The sequence below is a fragment of the Clarias gariepinus genome, chromosome 10 (genome assembly GCF_024256425.1).
Source record: "Clarias gariepinus isolate MV-2021 ecotype Netherlands chromosome 10, CGAR_prim_01v2, whole genome shotgun sequence".
Lineage (NCBI taxonomy): Eukaryota > Metazoa > Chordata > Actinopteri > Siluriformes > Clariidae > Clarias > Clarias gariepinus.
Window position 1 is genome coordinate 33087849 of NC_071109.1, and position 21968 is coordinate 33109816.

At 41.7% G+C, this 21968-nt stretch overlaps 3 protein-coding genes across 3 annotated transcripts; 1 reads left to right on the forward strand and 2 right to left on the reverse strand.

Annotated features, from left to right (window-relative positions):
- Positions 1–794: 794 nt before the first annotated feature.
- cdk10 (cyclin-dependent kinase 10) lies at positions 795–4836 on the forward strand. The gene is made up of 13 exons (XM_053505859.1): positions 795–969; positions 2365–2437; positions 2613–2684; positions 2774–2876; positions 3056–3137; positions 3260–3327; positions 3410–3462; positions 3568–3637; positions 3739–3798; positions 3886–4009; positions 4112–4251; positions 4365–4417; positions 4501–4836. Exons 1-13 carry the CDS (start codon positions 880–882, stop codon positions 4611–4613), a joined length of 1101 nt encoding a protein of 366 aa, XP_053361834.1. The 5' UTR covers positions 795–879; the 3' UTR covers positions 4614–4836.
- Positions 4837–6629: 1793 nt separating this feature from the next.
- Positions 6630–9125, reverse strand: LOC128532208 (aminopeptidase Ey-like). The gene is made up of 3 exons (XM_053506439.1): positions 8006–9125; positions 7034–7242; positions 6630–6753 (listed from the first exon to the last, which is right to left on the reverse strand). Coding segments are annotated over exons 1-3 (723 nt in total). The 5' UTR covers positions 8518–9125; the 3' UTR covers positions 6630–6751.
- Positions 9126–10199: 1074 nt separating this feature from the next.
- anpepb.1 (alanyl (membrane) aminopeptidase b, tandem duplicate 1) lies at positions 10200–20848 on the reverse strand. The gene is made up of 20 exons (XM_053506570.1): positions 20227–20848; positions 19703–19845; positions 19143–19279; positions 18892–19018; positions 18505–18659; positions 18053–18166; positions 17713–17856; positions 17339–17404; positions 16983–17048; positions 16489–16661; positions 16291–16367; positions 15513–15646; positions 14830–14885; positions 14513–14660; positions 12950–13041; positions 12601–12711; positions 11569–11736; positions 11024–11164; positions 10821–10902; positions 10200–10603 (listed from the first exon to the last, which is right to left on the reverse strand). Exons 1-20 carry the CDS (start codon positions 20817–20819, stop codon positions 10448–10450), a joined length of 2883 nt encoding a protein of 960 aa, XP_053362545.1. The 5' UTR covers positions 20820–20848; the 3' UTR covers positions 10200–10447.
- Between the last annotated feature and the right edge of the window lie 1120 nt (positions 20849–21968).

Sequence of the window (21968 nt, forward strand, 5' to 3'; positions counted from 1 at the left end):
TTTTAACAGTGGATTTTCAAACAGCACACACATAATACACACACAGGCCTGTTATGTGCTGGTGTTTTATTGCATGTGTTTCTGCTGTTAGGTGTCCTTGGGTGTCTTGAAAGGCGCCATCAAATAAAATGTATTATTATTATTATTATTATTATTATAAAATAAAGTAAGCAATATGAAAATATATAGCCTATGTTGTATATGAAAAAAATTAAATACACAACATGTATACTTTTAAATTGTTTATTTTATAATAAAATTAGTTCCGTCTAATTTTTCATCATAAACAATATTACTTTTAATTATATATACTGTATATAAATGTTTATTTTCAAATTCAAGACAAACCCCTGATATGAAAATAAATGTGCCACAAAAAATAAACATTATACAAGAATTTGTATTATTAGTCTTGACGGCTGTCACGTGCCTAGAGTTCATTATAATAGTAATATCACATTTGATAATAATAAACCTATGAATGTTCTATTATGTTCTAATATAATATTTGATACCGATTATGTAGGGGGGCAATCCATGGCAGGGGGCATTTTAGCGCATAACACCTCACCCGGAAGCAGCCGAAACACCAACTACATTGCTTGTTACGGACATTTGCTACACAAAATGTGTCCACTAGAGGGCAGTACAATTTAGCCGTTAAACGAAGCTTCGTGAAACCATGAACCTCTTGGCTGGGAGGATCGACGTTTGGCGGCCAGTGTACCACGTGATCTCACCGACAAATCCCGCGACACGATTCGCCACCTGACATCTCGCGAGATTTCGAACTCGCTAACCAGAAGCTAACGTGATGCTAACGCACTAGCGGCTCTGTGTTGCAGTGTGTGTGTGTGTGTGTGTGTGTGTAAGAGAGAGATGGAGAACACGGCGGATCCTGAGCCGGAGCCCATCCGCCTCAAGTCTCTGAAAACCGGCCGGAGCTTCACTGTTCCACACACCGAGCGGGTGAGCTAATGCTAATGCTAACTAATGATGAGCGACCACACACACACACACCTCTCACTCTTAATGTAAAACACACACACACACACACACACACACACCTCACTCTTAATGTAAACCACACACACACACACACCTCTCACTCTTAATGTAAAACACACACACACACACACCTCTCACTCTTAATGTAAAACACACACACACACCTCTCACTCTTAATGTAAAACACACACACCTCTCACTCTTAATGTAAAACACACACACACACACACACCTCTCACTCTTAATGTAAAACACACACACACACACCTCTCACTCTTAATGTAAAACACACACACACACACACCTCTCACTCTTAATGTAAAACACACACACACCTCTCACTCTTAATGTAAAACACACACACACACACACACACCTCTCACTCTTAATGTAAAACACACACACACACACCTCTCACTCTTAATGTAAACACACACACACCTCTCACTCTTAATGTAAACACACACACACACACACACCTCTCACTCTTAATGTAAACACACACACACACACACCTCTCACTCTTAATGTAAAACACACACACACCTCTCACTCTTAATGTAAACACACACACACCTCTCACTCTTAATGTAAAACACACACACACCTCTCACTCTTAATGTAAACACACACACACACCTCTCACTCTTAATGTAAACACACACACACCTCTCACTCTTAATGTAAAACACACACACACACACACACCTCTCACTCTTAATGTAAAACACACACACACACCTCTCACTCTTAATGTAAAACACACACACACACCTCTCACTCTTAATGTAAAACACACACACACCTCTCACTCTTAATGTAACACACACACACACCTCTCACTCTAAATGTAAACACACACACACACCTCTCACTCTAAATGTAAACACACACACACACCTCTCACTCTTAATGTAAAACACACACACACACCTCTCACTCTTAATGTAAAACACACACACACACACCTCTCACTCTTAATGTAAAACACACACACACACCTCTCACTCTTAATGTAAAACACACACACACACACACACACACACACACCTCACTCTTAATGTAAACACACACACCTCACTCTTAATGTAAAACACACACACACACACCTCTCACTCTTAATGTAAACACACACACACCTCACTCTTAATGTAAACACACACACACCTCACTCTTAATGTAAAACACACACACACACACCTTTCATTGTTAATGTAAAACACACACACACTCTTTCTGTGTCTCTTTTCCTCAGTTGAGTAATTAAATGAATTAAGTAAAACAGTTAATATGGAACAGTGTGTGTGTGTACAGATAGATAGAGCTGTGTGTGTGTGTGTGTGTGTGTGTGTTCAGTTGGGAAACTGCAGGAGTGTGAAAGAGTTTGAGAAGCTGAACCGCATTGGAGAGGGAACATACGGCATCGTGTGTAAGTTTGAACAGCTTACTTACACACACACACACACACACACACACACTTTATACACTGGATGGAAGAGCAGCTGATCTCTAACAGTAATAACAGGACTGTGTGCTGGGATTTGAACTCATAGCCTTTGGACCTTCTTTAATAAACCCTTGCTGTTTTTGTGTGTATGTTACAGACCGAGCCCGTGACACACACACACATGAGATCGTGGCCCTTAAGAAGGTGCGCATGGATAAAGAAAAGGATGGTGAGGATGTGTGTGTATGTGTGTGTGTTTCATCTGCTCACATAAACACTTCCTGATTGAACTATAACTCTGTGTGTGTGTGTGTGTAGGAATCCCTATCAGCAGTCTAAGAGAGATCACGTTGCTCCTCAGACTCAGACACCCAAACATAGTGGAGCTGAAGGAGGTGGTGGTGGGGAGCCAGCTGGAGAGGTGTGGGACACACACACACACACACACACACACCATAACACATGCACACAGAGTTGCATAATTTCACATAACATGATCGCAGCATCATCATGGGAAGCTTTTTCACATCTCAGATTTCACCTGTATATATATATGTGTGTGTGTGTGTGTGTGTGTGTGTGTGTGTGTGTGTGTTGCAGTCTGTTTCTGGTGATGAGTTACTGTGAGCAGGATTTGGCCAGCCTCCTGGAGAACATGCAGTCTCCCTTCTCAGAAGCACAGGTAAGCTCTTCACTCACACACACACACACACACACACACACACACACACACACTCTCTCACTCGTATAACTACACCAGTCTGAAACACTATTTTGTGTGTGTGTGTGTATTGTGCTGTGTAGGTGAAGTGTATCGTTCTGCAGCTGCTCAGGGGTCTGGTGTATCTTCACCAAAACTTCATACTGCACAGGTGAGACACGCCCACTTATTTAGACACACATATTAATTTAGACACGCCCCCACTGTATATGTCACGCCCCTTGTCTCTGCAGGGACCTGAAGGTGTCTAATCTGCTGATGACGGATAAAGGCTGTGTGAAGATCGGTCAGTGTCACACACACACACACACACACACACACTGGTGTATATGTAGTATATAAACCATGCATGTTTGTGTTATTTGGTGTGTGTGTGTGTGTGTATGTGTAGCGGATTTTGGCCTGGCGCGTGTGTATGGCGTCCCGCAGCAGCCCATGACCCCTAAAGTAGTGACACTGTGGTGAGTGTGTGTGTGACATCATCACCTTCACTGCTCAGCACTAACCCCTGAGTTAACCCGCTGATGTCAGAAACAGCCATGACATCATTTCCTGTGTGCAGGTACAGAGCACCTGAGCTCCTGCTGGGAACCAAGAATCAGAGCACCGCACTGGACATGTGGTATGAGCCGCGCGCTGCCCGGGCGTCACGTAACGATCACTCACTAACCACTGGGCACTGACTGTGTGTGTGTGTGTGTGTGTGCAGGGCAGTAGGGTGTATCTTGGCTGAACTCCTGGCCCATAAGCCCCTGTTGCCCGGCAGCTCAGAGATCCAACAGCTGGATCTGATCGTGCAGCTATTGGGAACGCCGAACGAGAACATCTGGCCGGTACACAGCTGCAGAGCCATCGTGTCTGTGTGAGGTTTTTATTCTAAAGATTTTGACAACATTTGTTGAGGCAGGTGTGTGTGTGTGTGTGTGTGTGTGTAGGGTTTCTTGCGGCTCCCCCTGGTGGGTCAGTACAGTTTGAGGAAACAGCCATACAACAACCTGAAGAACAAATTCACCTGGCTGTCAGAGGCTGGACTCCGCCTCCTTAACCTGCTCTTCATGTACAACCCCCAACGCAGGTACACACACACAGTTGTTTAAATGTAATATTATTATTCTCTGTGTTGGAGCATCATGAAGAGCCTCACAGTATGGTTTGTGTGTGTTTGTTTGTTTATTTGTTTTTGTTTAGGGCCTCAGCAAAGGACTGTTTGGAGAGCTCATACTTCAAAGAGAAACCACTGCGTAAGTATCAGTGTGTGTGTTTGTGTGAATAAGAGATGATGATGATGGTGATTATGATGCATGTGTATGTTGTGTGTCCGCAGCGTGCGAGCCGGAGCTCATGCCCACTTTCCCTCACCATCGGAACAAAAGGGCGGGACCTGTAGTCGAGAGCCAATCAAAACGGACCAAGGCGGGCCCCTCCCTCGCATCCTGACCCTTGACACCCAATCAGAAAAGAGTTGTAGCCCTGGAGCCAAGAGCCAATCAGAATGAAGCACCTCCTCAGCCAATTAGAAGGAAGTGATATAGGGAAGTGTGGTACTAGGTCCTCGAGATTAGATCTTCACAGCACACCTGAGACAGGTTGTACATGACTGCTCAGGTGTGTGTGTGTGTTCCTGAGGAGGAGATCAGGATTCTGGTGTGTGTGTATGTGTGTGTGTGTGTGTAACTGAGCATTAGTGCTAACTGTAAGACTATTACCCATGATGCACCATGTGTGTCACATAATTAGGATCCAGTATTGGTGAGTGTGTAATAAACCTGTATCCCGGTGTGTATGATGTATTACATGTGTATATTTCTTATTAGGCTGAATAATTGACCTTTGGACAAGGTCTTGCAGCGCCCCCTAGGCACAAACCTTGGACAAGAACAGCGTCCGTTCAAACGTGGGATGCTTTCACACTAGAGACTTGATCACCTGGGTGCACACTGCCACCTGCTGTATCGGACTGTGTGGAAACACAAGTGTACTCGGGAACTGAACTGTATTATTAAAGTGAAAGCTGGCCTCTTGGGGAGTGTGTGTACGTCGTGGGGTAATATCTCACCTCTCTTTACCTCATTCAAATTTTATAATGCATCTTAAAGGAAACATCAGTGTCAAACTCAATGCCCTTATTGAAGCGGCACTGACCACAGCTACCTTGCTAGCTCATTGCTAACAAAAAATAAACATTAGTATCACCGAATCCCTATCACTACCACAATGTCCTTCTCTTATCTCAGATTTTAATCACATAAGGCTTACTGCTACTTATACAGATAGTAAGAGAGAAAGAACAATTTATCAGATGTTCTGCTTAATGCCACAGCATTTGAGTTTCTGTCCGTCAGAGGGCGTATTATACGAGTTATACGTGTTTTATAATAAACCCTTTTTATGAAGACTTTGGGTGTTGGAATTAAACCATACAGTGTTTGTCTTGTCTTTGTTACATTTATATATTCATTTTTGTTAATTTTTCTAGACGGTGCCAATAATTCTGCACTAATTTTATATTAATAATAGATTGATCATTTTGATTCACAAGTTAAAGTGAACAAAAAATCCAATGTTAAAAAAAGAACTCCTGGATGAAGCATGATGCAGACTTCATCAATAAAGGGCTGATTTATTTATAGTAATCTATATAATAAACTTTAAGAAGCAGTTTGAGTCCAGAATCTCCAAATGCTTAACATTAAAGATTAAAAACAATTCACACTCATAAAATATTATGTAACATGATAAAATGACAGGAACGTGAAAAAAAAAAAAAAAAAGTTAAAGAGGTCAGGACAATTAGTATACATTTTTATCAGACATCAAACACAAATCCTAAATAGTTGATAAAATACTGAAATATGCTTTAAAGCAAAAATGTACAGTATGTTGTGTACAGTAGACTTAAATTAATATCGTTAATATGGTTTGTTGGTTTTAGTGTAAAATGGTTGAAAGTCTGGTATTATGTTCATCCAGCGGGTATTTTACCCCTTACCTCTCCGAAACTCCGGAAAATGTATACTTTCATTTAGTGTGTGTTGAGTTGGTGTGTGTGTTGGGTTGGTGTGTTTATGTTGGGTTAATGTGTGTGTGTTGGGTTGATGTGTGTGTTGGGTTGGTGTGTGTGTGTTGGGTTGGTGTGTGTGTTGGGTTGATGTGTGTGTTGGGTTGGTGTGTGTGTGTTGGGTTGATGTGTGTGTGTTGGGTTGGTGTGTGTATGTTGCATTGGTGTGTGTTTTGGGTCGGTGTGTGTGTTGGGTTGGTGTGTGTATGTTGGGTTAATGTGTGTGTGTTGGGTTGATGTGTGTGTGTGTTGGGTTGGTGTGTGTGTGTTGGGTTGGTGTGTGTGTTGGGTTGGTGTGTGTTTTGGGTTGGTGTGTGTGTTGTGTTGGTGTGTGTGTTGGGTTGGTGTGTGTGTTGTGTTGGTGTGTGTGTTGGGTTGGTGTGTGTATCTTGTGTTGATGTGTGTGTTGTGTTGGTGTGTGTGTCTTCAGTGATGATGAGAGTCAGCTGATCTGATGACATCACCGCATCAACTCGAATCTGCTCGTTGTTACATCGTCAGCGCTGGTGTTTAATTTCTCTAAAACCACAACAGAGGAGACAAACACTAGTGGTGAGTTCAACAGTTAGGCACTGTGTGTGTGTGTGTGTGTGTGTGTGTTTAATGTAAAGCGCTCTTGTTTTGGCGAAAGCTGGAGAATGTGAGTGTGTGAGTCTGATGGTAGGCAGGAGGTCTGTGTTATTGTTTACTGGAAAATTTTGGTGTGTGTTTGTGAACTGGGGTGTGTGACAGTGCGTGTTGGTGTGTGAGGGTGCATGTTGGTGTGTGACGGTGTGTGTGTGTGTGTGTGTGTAAATACAGGTTTTCACTGTGTGTTCTCCTGTGAAGGTGAAGCTGCTGCACTCCTTCAGTAGTGTGATGTGGAGAACAGGTAAGGTGTTGCTGCTCGTCTCTGCCAAACTTGATGAAACTCCGACAGGGTGAGAGGGGCGGAGCTGTGCTGCAGGGTGAGAGGGGCGGAGTTGGGCTGCAGGGTGGGAGGGGCGGAGCCGGGCGCTGGTCAATGAGCTGTTAGAAACACAGTGATGAGTTTTGGATTAGGACGTGGACTTTGAAGTGGACTTTTGATCACAGCAGTGTTTATGTCTGATCACTCACACTGACACTGCTGGAGTGTGTAAATAGACACACACACACACACACAGAAAAGCAAACATTTCCCATGACCTTAGGCTCAGTGGTTCCTGTTTTTGGCATTAAAGTGTGAAATGTTTCTCCATTACTGTTCACTAAAACAACTTCATGACATCATTTATTAATAAAACAAAGAATTAGTAAACAGTAGCTTTACACTAACGTTCCTGGTTTTCTCTCTCGTCAGGACGCGAATATTTGACATCGAGCTCCTGCACAGACCTGCAGCTTCATCACTCTTCTGCTTTAAAGCTTTAAAACTCACCAGCTACTTTATGAAAAAATGAATAAATAAAGAAATCCGTTTATTAATTAATAGTAGGAGTGTAACCTAACCTAGTGTAACTTGTAACCTAATAATTGAGTAAATTATAACACAAAACTAAATGTAATTAACCAATATTCAGACATTTTTAACTAAATCACAAGAAACTGCACTCATTTGTTTATTAAACCAAAGTTTAAAAACACAATAATCCACCATTCGGTGGTCCAGAAGTGAAAAAGCAGCAGTTTAAAGCTGAAACTAAGTGCTGGTGATCTAACAGTGGGAAGATTTGTCCAGAAACGAGGGATTAAAACCCCCCACGTCGCCGCTGGTCTCCTGATCTCAGTTGGTCCAGAATGAAAACCTTACCTCTTCACTCCGCTCTCCTCGTCCTCGCTCCTGTAAAATCCTTCCAGATCATCAGCGAGTTCCCCTGTGAAGCTGATGTGGAGTGTGTACCGCTCTCCTGCTTTTAACGTCTCACTCAAGTGAAGAACGAGACACTGGCTTCTGCTGAGGGTCTGGATGCGGACGATGGCGGGTGCAGGAGCGCCGCTGAGCGCGCTTAGTGTGGCCTCGGTGCTCAGGTTCAGCTTGTTGGCATGAAGCAGAATCAGGTCCGTCTCCTTCACACACTGGAACACCGCGCTGGAGTTCCCCATGAAGATGTTCTCTTTGAGACGTGGCCATAAGGTGACATCGTAGGAAACGGGACGCAGACATTCTGTGAGACGAGAGCCGCGCAGCGCTGCGATCTGAGACCCCTTTTGGTTGAAAAATGTATAAAACTGGTAGGTCCAGAGACCGACGAGGATGGAGACGGAGATGAAGGACACCACGGTGCAGATGATGCACATGGTACTGAAGGGACACTTGGGCATTTTGTCTGAGCTGAGTCTGGACCCGAGGCTGAAGCTCTCTCTATGTCGCTCTTCTTCTGGTGTACGTTCGCAGTGTCAGTGTGAGGCTGACACGTGGGAATATCACCAGCACGCAATCATTGTGATTTATTTCACTTAGCTGTGTGTTTGCACAGCCATAACTCTGAGTCAGGCCCGAGCGTGAGAACACAATCAGACGCGTCAGAGTTTTTTGTTTGTTTGTTTTTTTGGTGCATATTTTAAATAGGGAATTAATATTGGTTTGTTCATAAAATATTTTTTTTAAGAAATAAAAATAAAGTTTTAACCACCCTTAGATGTAAAATGAGATGCAGAGCTGTGCTGCACACACGGCTTTATTCCTGCTCAGAGATGAGACGCAAACAGAGGGACGTCTCAAACGTCATTACAGACGTCACCCATGTCAGGGGACGGACATCGCTTCATTCAGTGTTGGGACGGAATCGAATTTTTAGAGAGACTCGTATTAGACGGTTAAACACCGACAGCGTCCAGCCGTCCTGCGTGAGGTCTAACAGCATGTTGTGTTTCTTCAGCTGTGTTGGAGTTTAATATCATTCACCAGGGTTGAGACGCATTTCTGGTGTGAGGACATTATTCACTCCTTAATCCTTTTTTCAATTTCATTTGTACAGCACTTTTAACAATGCGCATCGTCACAAAGTAGCTTTACGGAAATACTAATCGTGGATCTGAATATAAATTCAAAAAAATGTCTAAATGAATATCTTTATCAGTTTAGCAGGACGTTATGGTGTTGACGGACAAACTCCCTAAGACGAAACCCATCCTTACCTGGGTTTGTAGAAATAGTTAGAAGGTAAAAGTTAAAAAATAATTATAATCTGATCAGCTTTGATGTAATCAGTGATATCATTATTTCAGTTAAACCCCACGTACATGTCTGTCTGTTTATCTTCTCTAATTAATATCTATTGGTGCAGGTGTTTGTTTACATTGAGACAGTAGCACATTAGTAGATTATTTTATAGTAGATTATTAAATAAATCCGACACAAAACTGTTCATAACATCGCTTTTACACAACATTTAGATTTCACTTTTGATGCAGGTTAAACTTCAGACAGGGATCTAAGGACTGCGGAAGATTCATTAAATTCTGTCTAGACAGTTTTGTGTGATGCTGAGACAAAATCTGGCTGGACAGGCAGTCAGACGGACAGAATTTTTCCTGAGACTTGTTTTTGGTTTTCCAGTGTATAGAACATAAAGATATAATTGAAAGAGCGAGTTCTGACCAACGTATACAGACAAAACCTTCCTTTTTATTTATGATGATGAAGTCCACTCTATTGAGGCATGTCCGCTTACTATGCTAATTTATTACATCCTATTTATGATATTTACTATAAACCAGGAACCTGGCAGGTGTAGAGAGTCAGTCCTGTCACTAAGTGTTCTTTCTGCTGCTCTCCTCTATGTGTCCTCAGTGTGAGTGTGGGGCAGGAGAAGGGCTGCCCAGATGGAGTATTTGGTGCAGTTCCAATTCCTGACCACTAGGGGTGGAAGAACTCAGTGAAAACTCAAATCAGTAGAATTTTTTAAAAACTGTTTCAGTCAAATAACGGCTGGCTTTAGTTACTGGCGTCTCAAAAGAGGCGATCGTGGCGATTGATTCTGACAAATAAATACACAAATATGTTTAAAAAGGAAAACAATTGTTTTATTTTTTTTCAAACGCATAACAAATATAAGATTTAAAAACATCATTTAATACAAAAGCAATTACTGTAAAATATTTAAAATAAAACAATTAATGATAATGATTTTATCCGCTGGATAAAAAAGACTTCTGGGAAATATCAGCATGTGGCAAATAAATATATCAGTTGGTCTCATTTACCCGTGTATGTGTGTGTGTGTGTGTGTGTGTGAGAGAGAGAATGTGTTTATTTTGTAATCGCACTCTTCAGCCACTCCTTCACCACTTCTTTGTTCTTCTCGAGCCACTTGATGTTGGCCCTCGTCCTCTCGATGGACTGCTCGATGGCCATGGAGCCGGAGCCGAAGCCGATGTGTTCATTATCCTTCCTGAACTGCTCCAACTACAGCAACATCAAACGGAGAGAGAGAGAGAGATAGAGAGAGAGAGAGAGGGTCAGAGGGTGTTGATTAGTTCTCTATAACAGCAGCTCTGACCGTAGTGCAGGTTTATATTAATGTGTTCGTTTCTGTAGTAACAGCTTACTGACAGGAACATGTGTAGTGCACATTCATGGTGATGTTTCCTGTAAAAGTGTGTGTGTGTGTCTGTGTGTGTACCTGTTGAAGATCGAACTCAGTAGAGAAGCGTTTGGTGACCCCGTTGATTAAATTAGCGAATGAGAACGATCCGCCGCCATACCTGCGCAACAGAACACACACGGTTACGGTCCAGGTTTGTGTGTTACTCTGCTTTATTCACTGGTTTGTTTCATTTCCCTCAGTGCAGTGGAATGCAGATGAAGAAAACGTGAGACACTCACTCTCTGTAGATGTACTCCCAGTTTGCCCTGATGAAGTCCCAGGCCAGCGGCTGACCCACCACGTTATTCGCCACATAGACGATCGTAGACGTCGCGTCCTGTTTACGGATCTTTAACGGATCCAGTGTGTACTGCAGATACCTGCGACGGACAGATTACCGAGATATCACACACACACACACACATACACACACAGATATAGTGAAGTATATCACAGTAATACTATACAGCAGACATGAGAAAAAAGCTTCCAGGCTTCTCTGATGAAACCAAAATGTGGGTTTTCAGCCTCTGAACAAAGAGCTGTGTTTGACGGAACCACATCGCTTGTAGAACCACATCGCTCATCTCTCAGAGACTCTCTCCCCAGCGTGAAGCACGGTGCTGGTAGCCTCTTCTTCATCCCTGTCCTCGTGCTAGTGTTTAGGACTAACCCCCCTCCTCTACCTGCCCTCTGACTTTACGTGAACCCTGTCCTCGATCCAGACTCACGGCTCTGTCGAATTCTTTACATTTTTTAAATAAAAGATGAATGTTTTGGTTACCGGTTGAGGATCCAGGGTGTGGTACTGCACGCCATGGCGGCTCTCAGTTTATCGGCCTCTGTGGCGATGGTGGAGTTCTGAAACATGGACCAGGCAAAGTCCCACTCTGTGGCGCCCCCTAAAGCGATGGCTCGGCAGTACACGGTCGACCTCAGGTTGGGGTGAATCCTGAAGGAGTGAGAGAGTTTAAGGAGAGTGTTCACACACAAACTGTTTGATGTTGGTGTCAGAGATAGTGTGGTATAACATTAAACTCATTAAATATCATACATACAGTATTAATGAACAAGCAAGAAAAAACATGAAAAATAATAATAAAACAAGCAAAATCTGTTAATAAATTTTAACTTGTTAAACAAGCGGGTTCTTTATATACAAGTACTTTTGTGCATATGCGATTTGTCTGCTGAGTGTCACTCGTATAGTCAACATCCGTGCGTGTGTGTGTACGGTTTACTATAACATTGTGACCACGTGTGTGCGCGCGCATTTAACATTTTTTTATTTTGTGTTCAAGTGTAGTGACTGTTTATTAGTAACTGTACTACAACAACGGCCTCCAGTCGTCCTACAGGGTAATAACCCCCACCCCACCCATGCCCCGACCCCCGCCTCCCGCTCCTGCTTTTGCTCTCGTCTAACACCAGTCACGATTCCTTTCAAAGGTAAAGTGCAGGTTAATTAGTTTTATCTTTACTTTGTATTTTTTATTAATTATTTTCATATAAATATTTTTGAGTTGTGGAACGAATCATCTGAGTTTCTATTATTTCTCATGAGGGAAATTCACTTTGATATATGAGTATTTTGATACACAAGCACGGCTCCAGAACGAATAATACTTGCAAAAAAAAAAGGTTCAGCTGTAATGATGAGTGAAGGTGACCCTAAATTATATCTGCTGTATTAATGTTCTTTATTGATGTTCTGCTGTTTCACTTGGCATTTTATACAGCTATGTCAGAGACAAAAATAAATAAATAAATAAATAAATAACAACAACAACAATAATAACATGATAATAAGACTCACGGGTTGAGGCTGGGGTTAGTCCTCCAATCATCAAACCATTTCATAACCATACTGTTGCATTCTGCCAGTCCAGAGCCACAGGCCATGCGCAGAGCATTCACCTCATTATACCTGCAAACACACACATAATTAAACATGTAGGTAATATTTAAATAGTTTTTTTTTTATGCACTGATAAGAGAGCTGCAGATTTACTGAATACAAAATTTAGTGTTAGTATAAACTCTACATGTTCAATAATTTAATAATAATAAAAAATAAACAGCTATTTATTTATGCTAAGATAAAAAGCTATAATGTGCATAACTATATTACAGTTCCATTCCAGTAAATGTCCCAGGAGACTTACTGGTCCATGTGACCATCGGGGATTTTGGTAAAGTCAACTGTGATGCCCTTAAAATACGTGTAAAGCGGCTCCACCTGTTGTTTAATGTAATCCTGCAAGACACAGAGGTCACACGATCAAACAGGGTAAAAAGGGCAAGTAAAGTGTGAATTGAATGAAAAAACAAACTCCGTGCCTCTGAGTGGCGCAGTGGTAAAGTGCTCGCCCTATCATCCGGACATCGCGAGTTCGATTTCGGGGTGATGCTGTACCCTCTCGCAGCCGGAGGTCTAGAGAGAGCTAATTGGCTGAGCTCTTTCAGAGGGGAGGGGTGAGAGGTACCTAGTGCTCCTGTGAGCTTATGCAAGCGGAAAGAGCGGATAGCGCTGTACTCCGAGTGTGTTACTCCGCCCCCAAAGGTACGAGAGCGAACAGTTTGAAAAGATGCGGTCGGCTGGCGTCACGTAATATCGAGGAAACACGCGATAGTCTTCGGCCCTCCCGACTGAGTGGTAGTAGTAGCCTTATTGTGGGAGCCCCCTAGTGACGGGGAGGAATTGGACACGATATAATCCCTACCCCATCTCGACTTTTAGTATGTGTGTACACACCAGGAGTTTGAAATTTCTGGGGGGCATTTTTCATGGCTAGGCTCCGCCCACTTATACAGGAAGCAGATGTTTGACTGTCATATCGAAAGCCCACTCCAACACTTCACACTTCAGACAGACTTCACCATCCTATAGCTTTTGATAAGGAAACTGCTCAGCTGCTGTTAGTGTGTGTGTAGGTGTGTGTACGTTTGTGTGCGTGTTAGAGTGTATGTGTGTAGGTGTGTGTGTTAGTAAGGGAGTTTAAGCTGCTTTGGGGTTTCTCAGTCACATGACACAACGTAAGCAAGAACACAAACTCATTGAATTTCACCGTGTCGCTCTTAAACAATATGAAAATGTAAGTGTTGGGACTTTGCTGTTCTATAAGGAGACGAAAACACTTACAGCTGCTTTAAGGAAACAAGCAACAGCAGGACGCTAACGCTCGCTTTAATAAAGGACACTTTATCACTAACCCTGTCACCCTGGTGTATTTATTAGCGTGCGCACACACACACACACACACACACACAGTGTATTTATTACTGTACAATCAGCTGCTCCCAGTGAACCTCTCACCACACTGTCATTACTGTGATAAACTGTTGTTATAAAAACATAAACTTTTACAATCTAGTTATATTATCAAAAAAATTTTTGTGTGATAGAAACTGTGGAATAAAATCTTTTTTAAACTGTAGAATATTATATTACCTAGTGCAATTTGATTTAATTGAAGTGTTACTGTTGTATTATTTTTAGTTTTCTGTGTTTATACAGTATGCTATGTATTAATATTTGTTTTTGATAATGTTCATTTTTCTTTTCTTTTATTTATTTATACATGGTACTGTCGCTGCTTTATGTTTGAACTTGTTCTTTGCTGCTGTAATGCAGAATTTCCCCACTGTGGGACGAATAAAGGTATATCTTATCTTATCTTATCTCGTCTTATCTCACTGAGTAAATTGTGAGATGTGTGTAATCTGACCTGCAGGAGGCCGTAAGTGTCCGATCGATCGAACATAAGGTAGAAATAGTCGAGGTTGTCGAGAGCCGACTCCCAGGGCATGTACTCCCTCTCCAGTGATAGATACCGCGTGGTGTCCAGAGCCAGCGTGGTCCCAGTAATACCCGCCCTGTGGACCACACACACACACACACACACACACACACGATCAGCATGCATCATGCATAATGATGAGTAACACATAAATAACTACATAATGCACTGATTCAATTCAAATCATGTGTTTTTTTTATTCTGATGATCTGATTGATTTTTGTTTGTAGATTTGAAACACTCACCTTGCAAGATTGAAAGCATCGTCTATGATCTGGGCTCGGTTAATGACGGGAATGCTCTGGGGAGAAAAAAGATTGTTTAAGGTTCACTGAGATCACGTAAACACGAACACCAACATTAGATTTCTTAACTTTTCTAACTTTATCAGTTTTTTTTATCATACTTTATCATGCACTGCAGTGAATAGAGATATTCCTCAACAAACACTTTCATACTGCATTAAACGCCGACTAGACATCATCAAACACCAGCACATACCAGCTACACACACTATCCCTCAGCCATGTGACCACTCACACATAAACACCACTCGGCGACTTACTGCACCAAACACACACACACACACACACACACACTTTCTCCAATACAAACAAACACCAGAATTACCCATCATACACACACCCACATTCTCCAACACTTCCAAATCCCCTGCAACATCCATAAAGTTCTTTCTCAAAAGTCAACATCACACACCGACACTCCATCACATCATCAACATTTTTCTCAAATAATAAATAAACAGCTCTAATTCACTGGCAACGATTAAACACTCCATCAGCACACTCCAGAGCACTCCAGTAATCAGGCCAGAAATTCACACACATGACTGATGTTCGAGCTGAAGGATGTTTTGTGTGTGTGTGTGTGTGTGTGTGTGTGTTTGTGTTTATGGTGCTGTCAGTACCTGGTGTGTGTTGTTGAGTTTCTGCAGCAGTCTGTTCCAGTTCCCCATGTCGTAGTTCACTCTGTAGTACCCCGAGACGTTGAGGTTGGCCACCAGACAATCAGAACCCGTGATAATCATCTCATTATTTGTATCTTAAAACAGGACAGATAATTCAGATCATCAGATTCACAGCCATATCACAGATGTGTTACATTACAGATGTGTCTACAATGATGTCCTGATTGTGTCACTTTATAGTGTAATGATGGGAGAGTTATCTACGACTGGTTGAGGGGGAACTGCTCACAAATCTAGAAAGCAATTACGTTTCATTAAATAAAGGAAATCATGACTGTCCAGAAGAGGGCGCTATCAAGGTCACTCTGTTTCCATCATGTGTTTGGTAGCGAAGTTAAAATGGGAACAGTGTTAATGAATACTGTTGTATAAAGTATTATATAAGTGTAAAGCGTTTTAAAGTGAATGCAGGGGTGTGGCCATTAACTCAATGTTCATATGCATTTGAAGCACTTTAAACTGATTGATTTAAACTTTAAACTGATTTTATTTTGAGAGTTATGGAATGGAAATTATTTTTGTATTTCATCTTTAAGTCTTATGTAGAATCAAATGAAGAGCAGGTGTTCCAGTGACGTGTTCCTGGGTCACACTCTTTCTTATGACTTACAATAGAGCTTCCAGAATCACCCCTCCCTTCTCAGCCACGCCTTTTTTGACCACACCCCCTTTTAACCACACCCCTTTTCACTGTATGATGCAGCATGTTGTTGCTCACCGGTTTTGCTCTCCAGCCAGAAGATGTTTTGTTGAGCATCGCTTTTCATCCACTGAATAGGCACAATCCATTCGTAGCTAAAGGAGAAAAAACAAGTACATTCCCCACATATTACATCACACGTCTCTTTTAACTGTGTGTTGTTGTTTTTTTTGTTTTTTTTAATGAAATATTCATTAATTTATAATCCGGGCCTACTTGAATGGAGACGGTTGGTTCACGGCAGAATCAGGATCCAGGAGGAAGTGCTGCTGAGTTAGCGTTCCCGTCGTCGTGTCAATCGTCACCACTGGGAAACCCATCTGAAGAACCCAGCGGTCCATGATGTCACTAACACTTGTCGGGAGACTGGTTCCGGATTTGTTTACAGCCTGAAAGAGATTAAACACCACACAGTCAGGCCTTAATTAGCAAACACTCCACAGTTACAGCCCTGGTTCCTTCTCCTAAGTCTTCTCCGTGGAACCTGCCGACAGTCTGCTTCCGAATCAGAAAACTTCAGCGAACGTCTTTAAAAACCTTAATGATCTAATGAGAATCTATTTTTTTTTTGATTTCACACCAAAGCTCTTTCTAATCCTGAATTCTGATTGGTTAGACCATATTGCCCAATTTTCATCTTATTGATTATTTACCTCTAACAGCATGTAAGCATCATGAAAAGAATTCACCAGGGCGGAAAAAAAGCTCACCTGCTGGAGATGATGCCAAAGGTCTGTGTATACCGTGTTTTGAAACTTAAAGGCCATGAGGTAGCTCTGTAAGGAAGGGAAAATATATCCTGTTAATATTAGTTATGAACACTTTCTGCTTTTCTTGTGAATTAATTTGGCTCCGCCCACTAACCACAAATTCACTAAAGTATCTATAATTTACAAATCAAATTTGGTGTTGTTTGTAATTGTGATTGTAAAAGTGTTGTTCCATCAATTTTTCTGGATAATTCTAGCTAGCAACTACCATTGATAATGTTTGCTATTAAAAATGTAAGAATGACAAATTTTATCTTAAAATAAAAAAATAGGAGAAAAGCTGAGCTGAAACCTACATTGATACCATCCACAAAAACAGCTTCACTGAGGAAATTCGAGAGCATCCTCAACACTGACGCCCCCTAGAGACAGAAATCATGTGCACACATACACACACACAAAGAATACAGACATAAACATATTACTTAATGCACAGAGTACCTCATAGAAACATGGTCACATGAGGTGGGGTTAGAGTGAGGGGTGAGTATAGTCTGAGGGGGGTGGGGTTAGACTGGTGAATGGGTATAGACTAAGGGTTAGGGTAAGTGTGGGGGTAGACCGAGGGGTGGTGTTAGACTGAGGGGTGGGGTTAAGGTTATTTGAGGAACAGGGTAACTCTGAATAGTGGAGATTATGAAGCGGGAATGGGGTGGGTGTTGAGCGCCACCTTGCTGTAGGAGATGGCATCGAACACCTCGCTGATCTGCTCAGGTCTCAGGATTTCGTCTTCTTTGGAGGACAGCGGGTGGGACGTGGACAAAGCGTCCACGGCGAAAACCCTGTGCACGTCGTTCAACACGATCAGGTCTTTCTGACGAGGGGAAAAAGAAGGAATCATTAAAATTTTAATTATAGCACGACATAAAGTTGTCTGTGTGTCGTGTTTTATCGATCAATCAGAGCTCAGTGCTGAGCCAATGACATGATAACAGGTCTCGGGGTTGCATTTAAACGTTGCAATCACTTTAATTAATTAACATCTTAATTAAGGATCATGAACGACTTACGATGTTCCAGTCAGGCTCAGCTTCATCAGCTCCGAGATATTCCACGTAGGAGGCGAAACCTTCGTTCAGCCAGAGATCGTTCCACCATTTAATGGTTACGAGATTCCCAAACCACTGAGAGAGTGAGAAACAGAACATCAGAGTGACACGTCATAAACTGCCGTAATCTTTCTTCAAAGTTCTTTTTTGGGTTCAACAAACAGTAATATATTTTGCCCGTATTTGAACTTCCATCTACCATGAAAATAATATGTGTTATAAAGTTATAGAGGCAAAAAAACTCTGCTTTTCTGTCCTGACCACGCCCTGACCACACCCTGACCACGCCCTGACCACACCCTCGTTGTGATGTTCATGCAGAGTCTCCTAGCTACAAAATCTGTAGTTTAATGCTTTTACACTGTAGTTTTATTTTTAGTTATATATTGTACAGTGAACAGGGGAAAGTGTACCATGTGTGCGAGTTCGTGAGCGACGACGGTGGCGACTCGCTCTTTATTCCCTGTAGAGGAAACCGCGCTGTCGTAGAGCAGAGCTGTTTCTCTGTAGGTGATCAAACCCCAGTTCTCCATGGCACCAGCGTTAAAGTCCGGCAGAGCCACCTGATCTGCATGAATCATTTCAACATCATCATCATCATCTATTTTATTCTAGGGATGTCTTATAGACGGAAAAAACAGACGTTATTTAAAGATGGATATCACATGTGACATGTGTCACCGGTGCTGAGTCTAATATTTCTACATTAAAGCCTCTGTTCTGAAACTTCAGGATTATAATTACACTAATAACGACACAGGGGCCTCACCACGGGCCCCCAGCCTGCGTTCATCCCTCACCTGATTTGGAAAGCGGGTAGGACACGTTGTAATATCTTTCGAAGAAGTTCAGGATCTTGCCAGTGATGTTCAGTGCGTAATCTCCGTGGCCTGCATCGATGGCCTCCTTACGAGCAAAAATACGAATCTGTGCAGCAAAAAAGAGAAACAGAATTTTTGCGGGTTCACATCAGTGCAAATATAGATGTTAGAAAATAGATTGAAAATATAAAAAGTTAACCAAATTAGCTAAAGAAACATAATATAATTACCAAACGATCGCCTTCCATTTTGCCAATGTCCTTAAAATTACTGACAATAAACGCCACCAGGTACGTCGACATTTTCTTGATAGTTTCAAATGTGGTTTTATTGAGCGTCACACCACCTTCCTGAATTTGAACCGAGTCTAAAAGTATAAAAACAAAACATCAATATATAAACAATTATCTTCACGTACATGTCAAAAATCACATGAGGAATTATAACTGATTTTAAAGATAGATTTATATGTCTTTAAAGTGATGTTTATTCTTTATAAGTAGTCATAGAAAAAAAATTATAATAACCCTGCCATAAAGGTCAACTTTAACCATGAAAATTGGTGTAACTGTGTAAACATGGACCAGTTTGACTGCAGTTTACCTACATCATTACATCATATTATTATTTGTATCCAGTTTACATATATGTAATTATTATAACATATTTTAAGATTTTTTTTATAAAATTAGTTGATCTACTTCAGGACTTCAGAAGACATATACAAGCATAAACATTAACACTAATGCATATTGTGCACTGAGTTATAAAATGATCCTAATTTTCATACCAATTTGCTGGCCGTTGGACAGAGCGATGGTTCCTGGTTCATGCAGCAGCGTGATGTTGAAATCAGCTTTCATTGCAGGTTCATCGAAACAAGGGAACGCTTTCCGTGCATCTGTAGGCTGCATCTGGGTCGTGGCCACCACACTAAAAAAAGAAATAATTTAGCTTCATAAAATAAATCTAAATTAATAATTTACTTTGAAATACAGAAAACCACCTAGAACGATCTTAAACATGGTTAAAAATGTCCGGGTATACTTAAAAAAGCTGAAAATTCTTCTTTGGTACATTTTCAAGTTCAATTAGTAATAAACTAGTTGCAGACTAGTGGAAAAATGTAATGTTTTAAACATTTAAAACATTAAATTGTTAAAACCAATGCAAACTAATCTGACATAAGATAAGACAAAAGATCTGAAAGCATTTCATGGAGAAAGCCCATCCAGAGAACAGCAGAGCTCTGACATTTTCAACACTTAGTTTTAAACATTTTAAGAAGTCAGAAAGAAAAGAAAGAATGCTTACTACTTGACTCCGCTCTCCACGTATTCGCTCCTGTAAAATCCTCCCAGATCATCAGCGAGTTCCCCTTGGAAGCTGGTGTGGAGTTTGTACATCTCTTCAACTTTTAAGTTCTCACTCAAGTGAAAAACAAGATACTGGGTTTTGCTGATGGTTTGCCTGTCTCTGATTGCGGGTGCAGGAGCGCCGCTGAGCGCAGTCAGTGTGACTTCGGCGGTTATGTTCAGCCTGTGGGCGTGAATCAGGATCAGATTCGTCTCCTTCACGCAACGGAACACCACGCTGGAGGATCCCGTGAAGATGTAGAGGCCTTCAGTGTTTGGTTCGAGACGTGGGTATAAGGTGATATCGTAAGACTCTGGGATAAGAGTATCAGGGAGACGAAATTTGTCCCAGGGTTCGTTGGATGCTGGTGTGGTTGGCTGGGCTGTTGTGGTGGTTGTCGTTGCTACAGTGGGTTTCACCTCTAGATCTTTGTTTCTGGATTTCTCTTGATCGTAAACGACAGAGAGAGCGATGATGGTGGCCACAGCTCCGGCGGCCAGCACGATCCCGGTGATCCCAACTGCCTTGCTGACAAAGAACCCCTTAGCCATGATGAACAGATGTGCTGCAAACTGACAGTAGGGACAAGTGCAGGGACTATCTGATGTTCCTTTTATTTAGAGGTTCCTCCTCCCACCAGATTTAATAAATCATCTATTAACACTAACTAACCACCAAAGCCCAGGTTCATAGGGCATCTAGCAGAGTCACACAGGACCGTTTGGACAAGGGGGAAACAGGACAGTATAACATTAATTTGATGAGACAGCTAAAAAAAACAACAAAGAACTGAAGAAGTCTCTTCACATTATGTAATACTTGGTGAAATATTTCAGAACTTATTTGGGGTTGATATTAAAGTTCTGTTGTCGGACTCACACCCTTGTCCAAGCTCAGACCCGGGTCTTTTTCTGCCACAGCTCAGGTCTGGATCTGATAGGTGGACCTGTCTCAGGCTCTGATCTGATTCTCTTACTCGTCTCAGGTCCTGATACAGTTCTGTTAATTGTCATGCCGTAGTCATTTTCAGTACTTTTCACAGGCCTTAGTCCATTTCTGCCACCTCCTTCATTCCCTGAGCTGGTGATCTATTACACCCTTCTGGCCTTGGGACAATTCCGGAACCAGTCTCAGGACATTAGTCCAGTTCTTTTATCTGTTTCTGACCCTGTCTAGATCTGCTGCTTGTCTTCAGCACCGCTCCAGGTGTGTTACCAGCCTCAGGCGCTAGTCCAGGTACGTCAAGGAGTTAAAAGTTACACCAAATGTGTATGAAAGCTTAATTTTTAAAGATAAGTTTGAGGCAGTCTTTAATGGTGAGGTATACTGCACACATGAGTGTAACTTAGTTATTAATAATTAGCATAAAAACAAACATGAGCAGTTGCAGAGGAAGACCAAAGCCTGCGGCGGGTACGAGGTTTGGACAAGGACGTGAATCTGGTAACAGAACTTTTGGGCTTTTGGGATGATTTAATGTCAACTCCTAATAAGTTCTGAAATATGACATTACATATACATATTAATTAGACATAATTACACCCTTTTCTTTCAGCTGGCTTATTAAATGAATGTTAACAAGTTTCCTTCTTGTCCAAATGGCCCTGTGTGTCTATGCTGGATGTCCTCTTAACCTGGGACATGTGCATTAATGCTTAGTATGTGCTAATAGATCTTTTCTTTAGTTCTGCGTAGTCTCA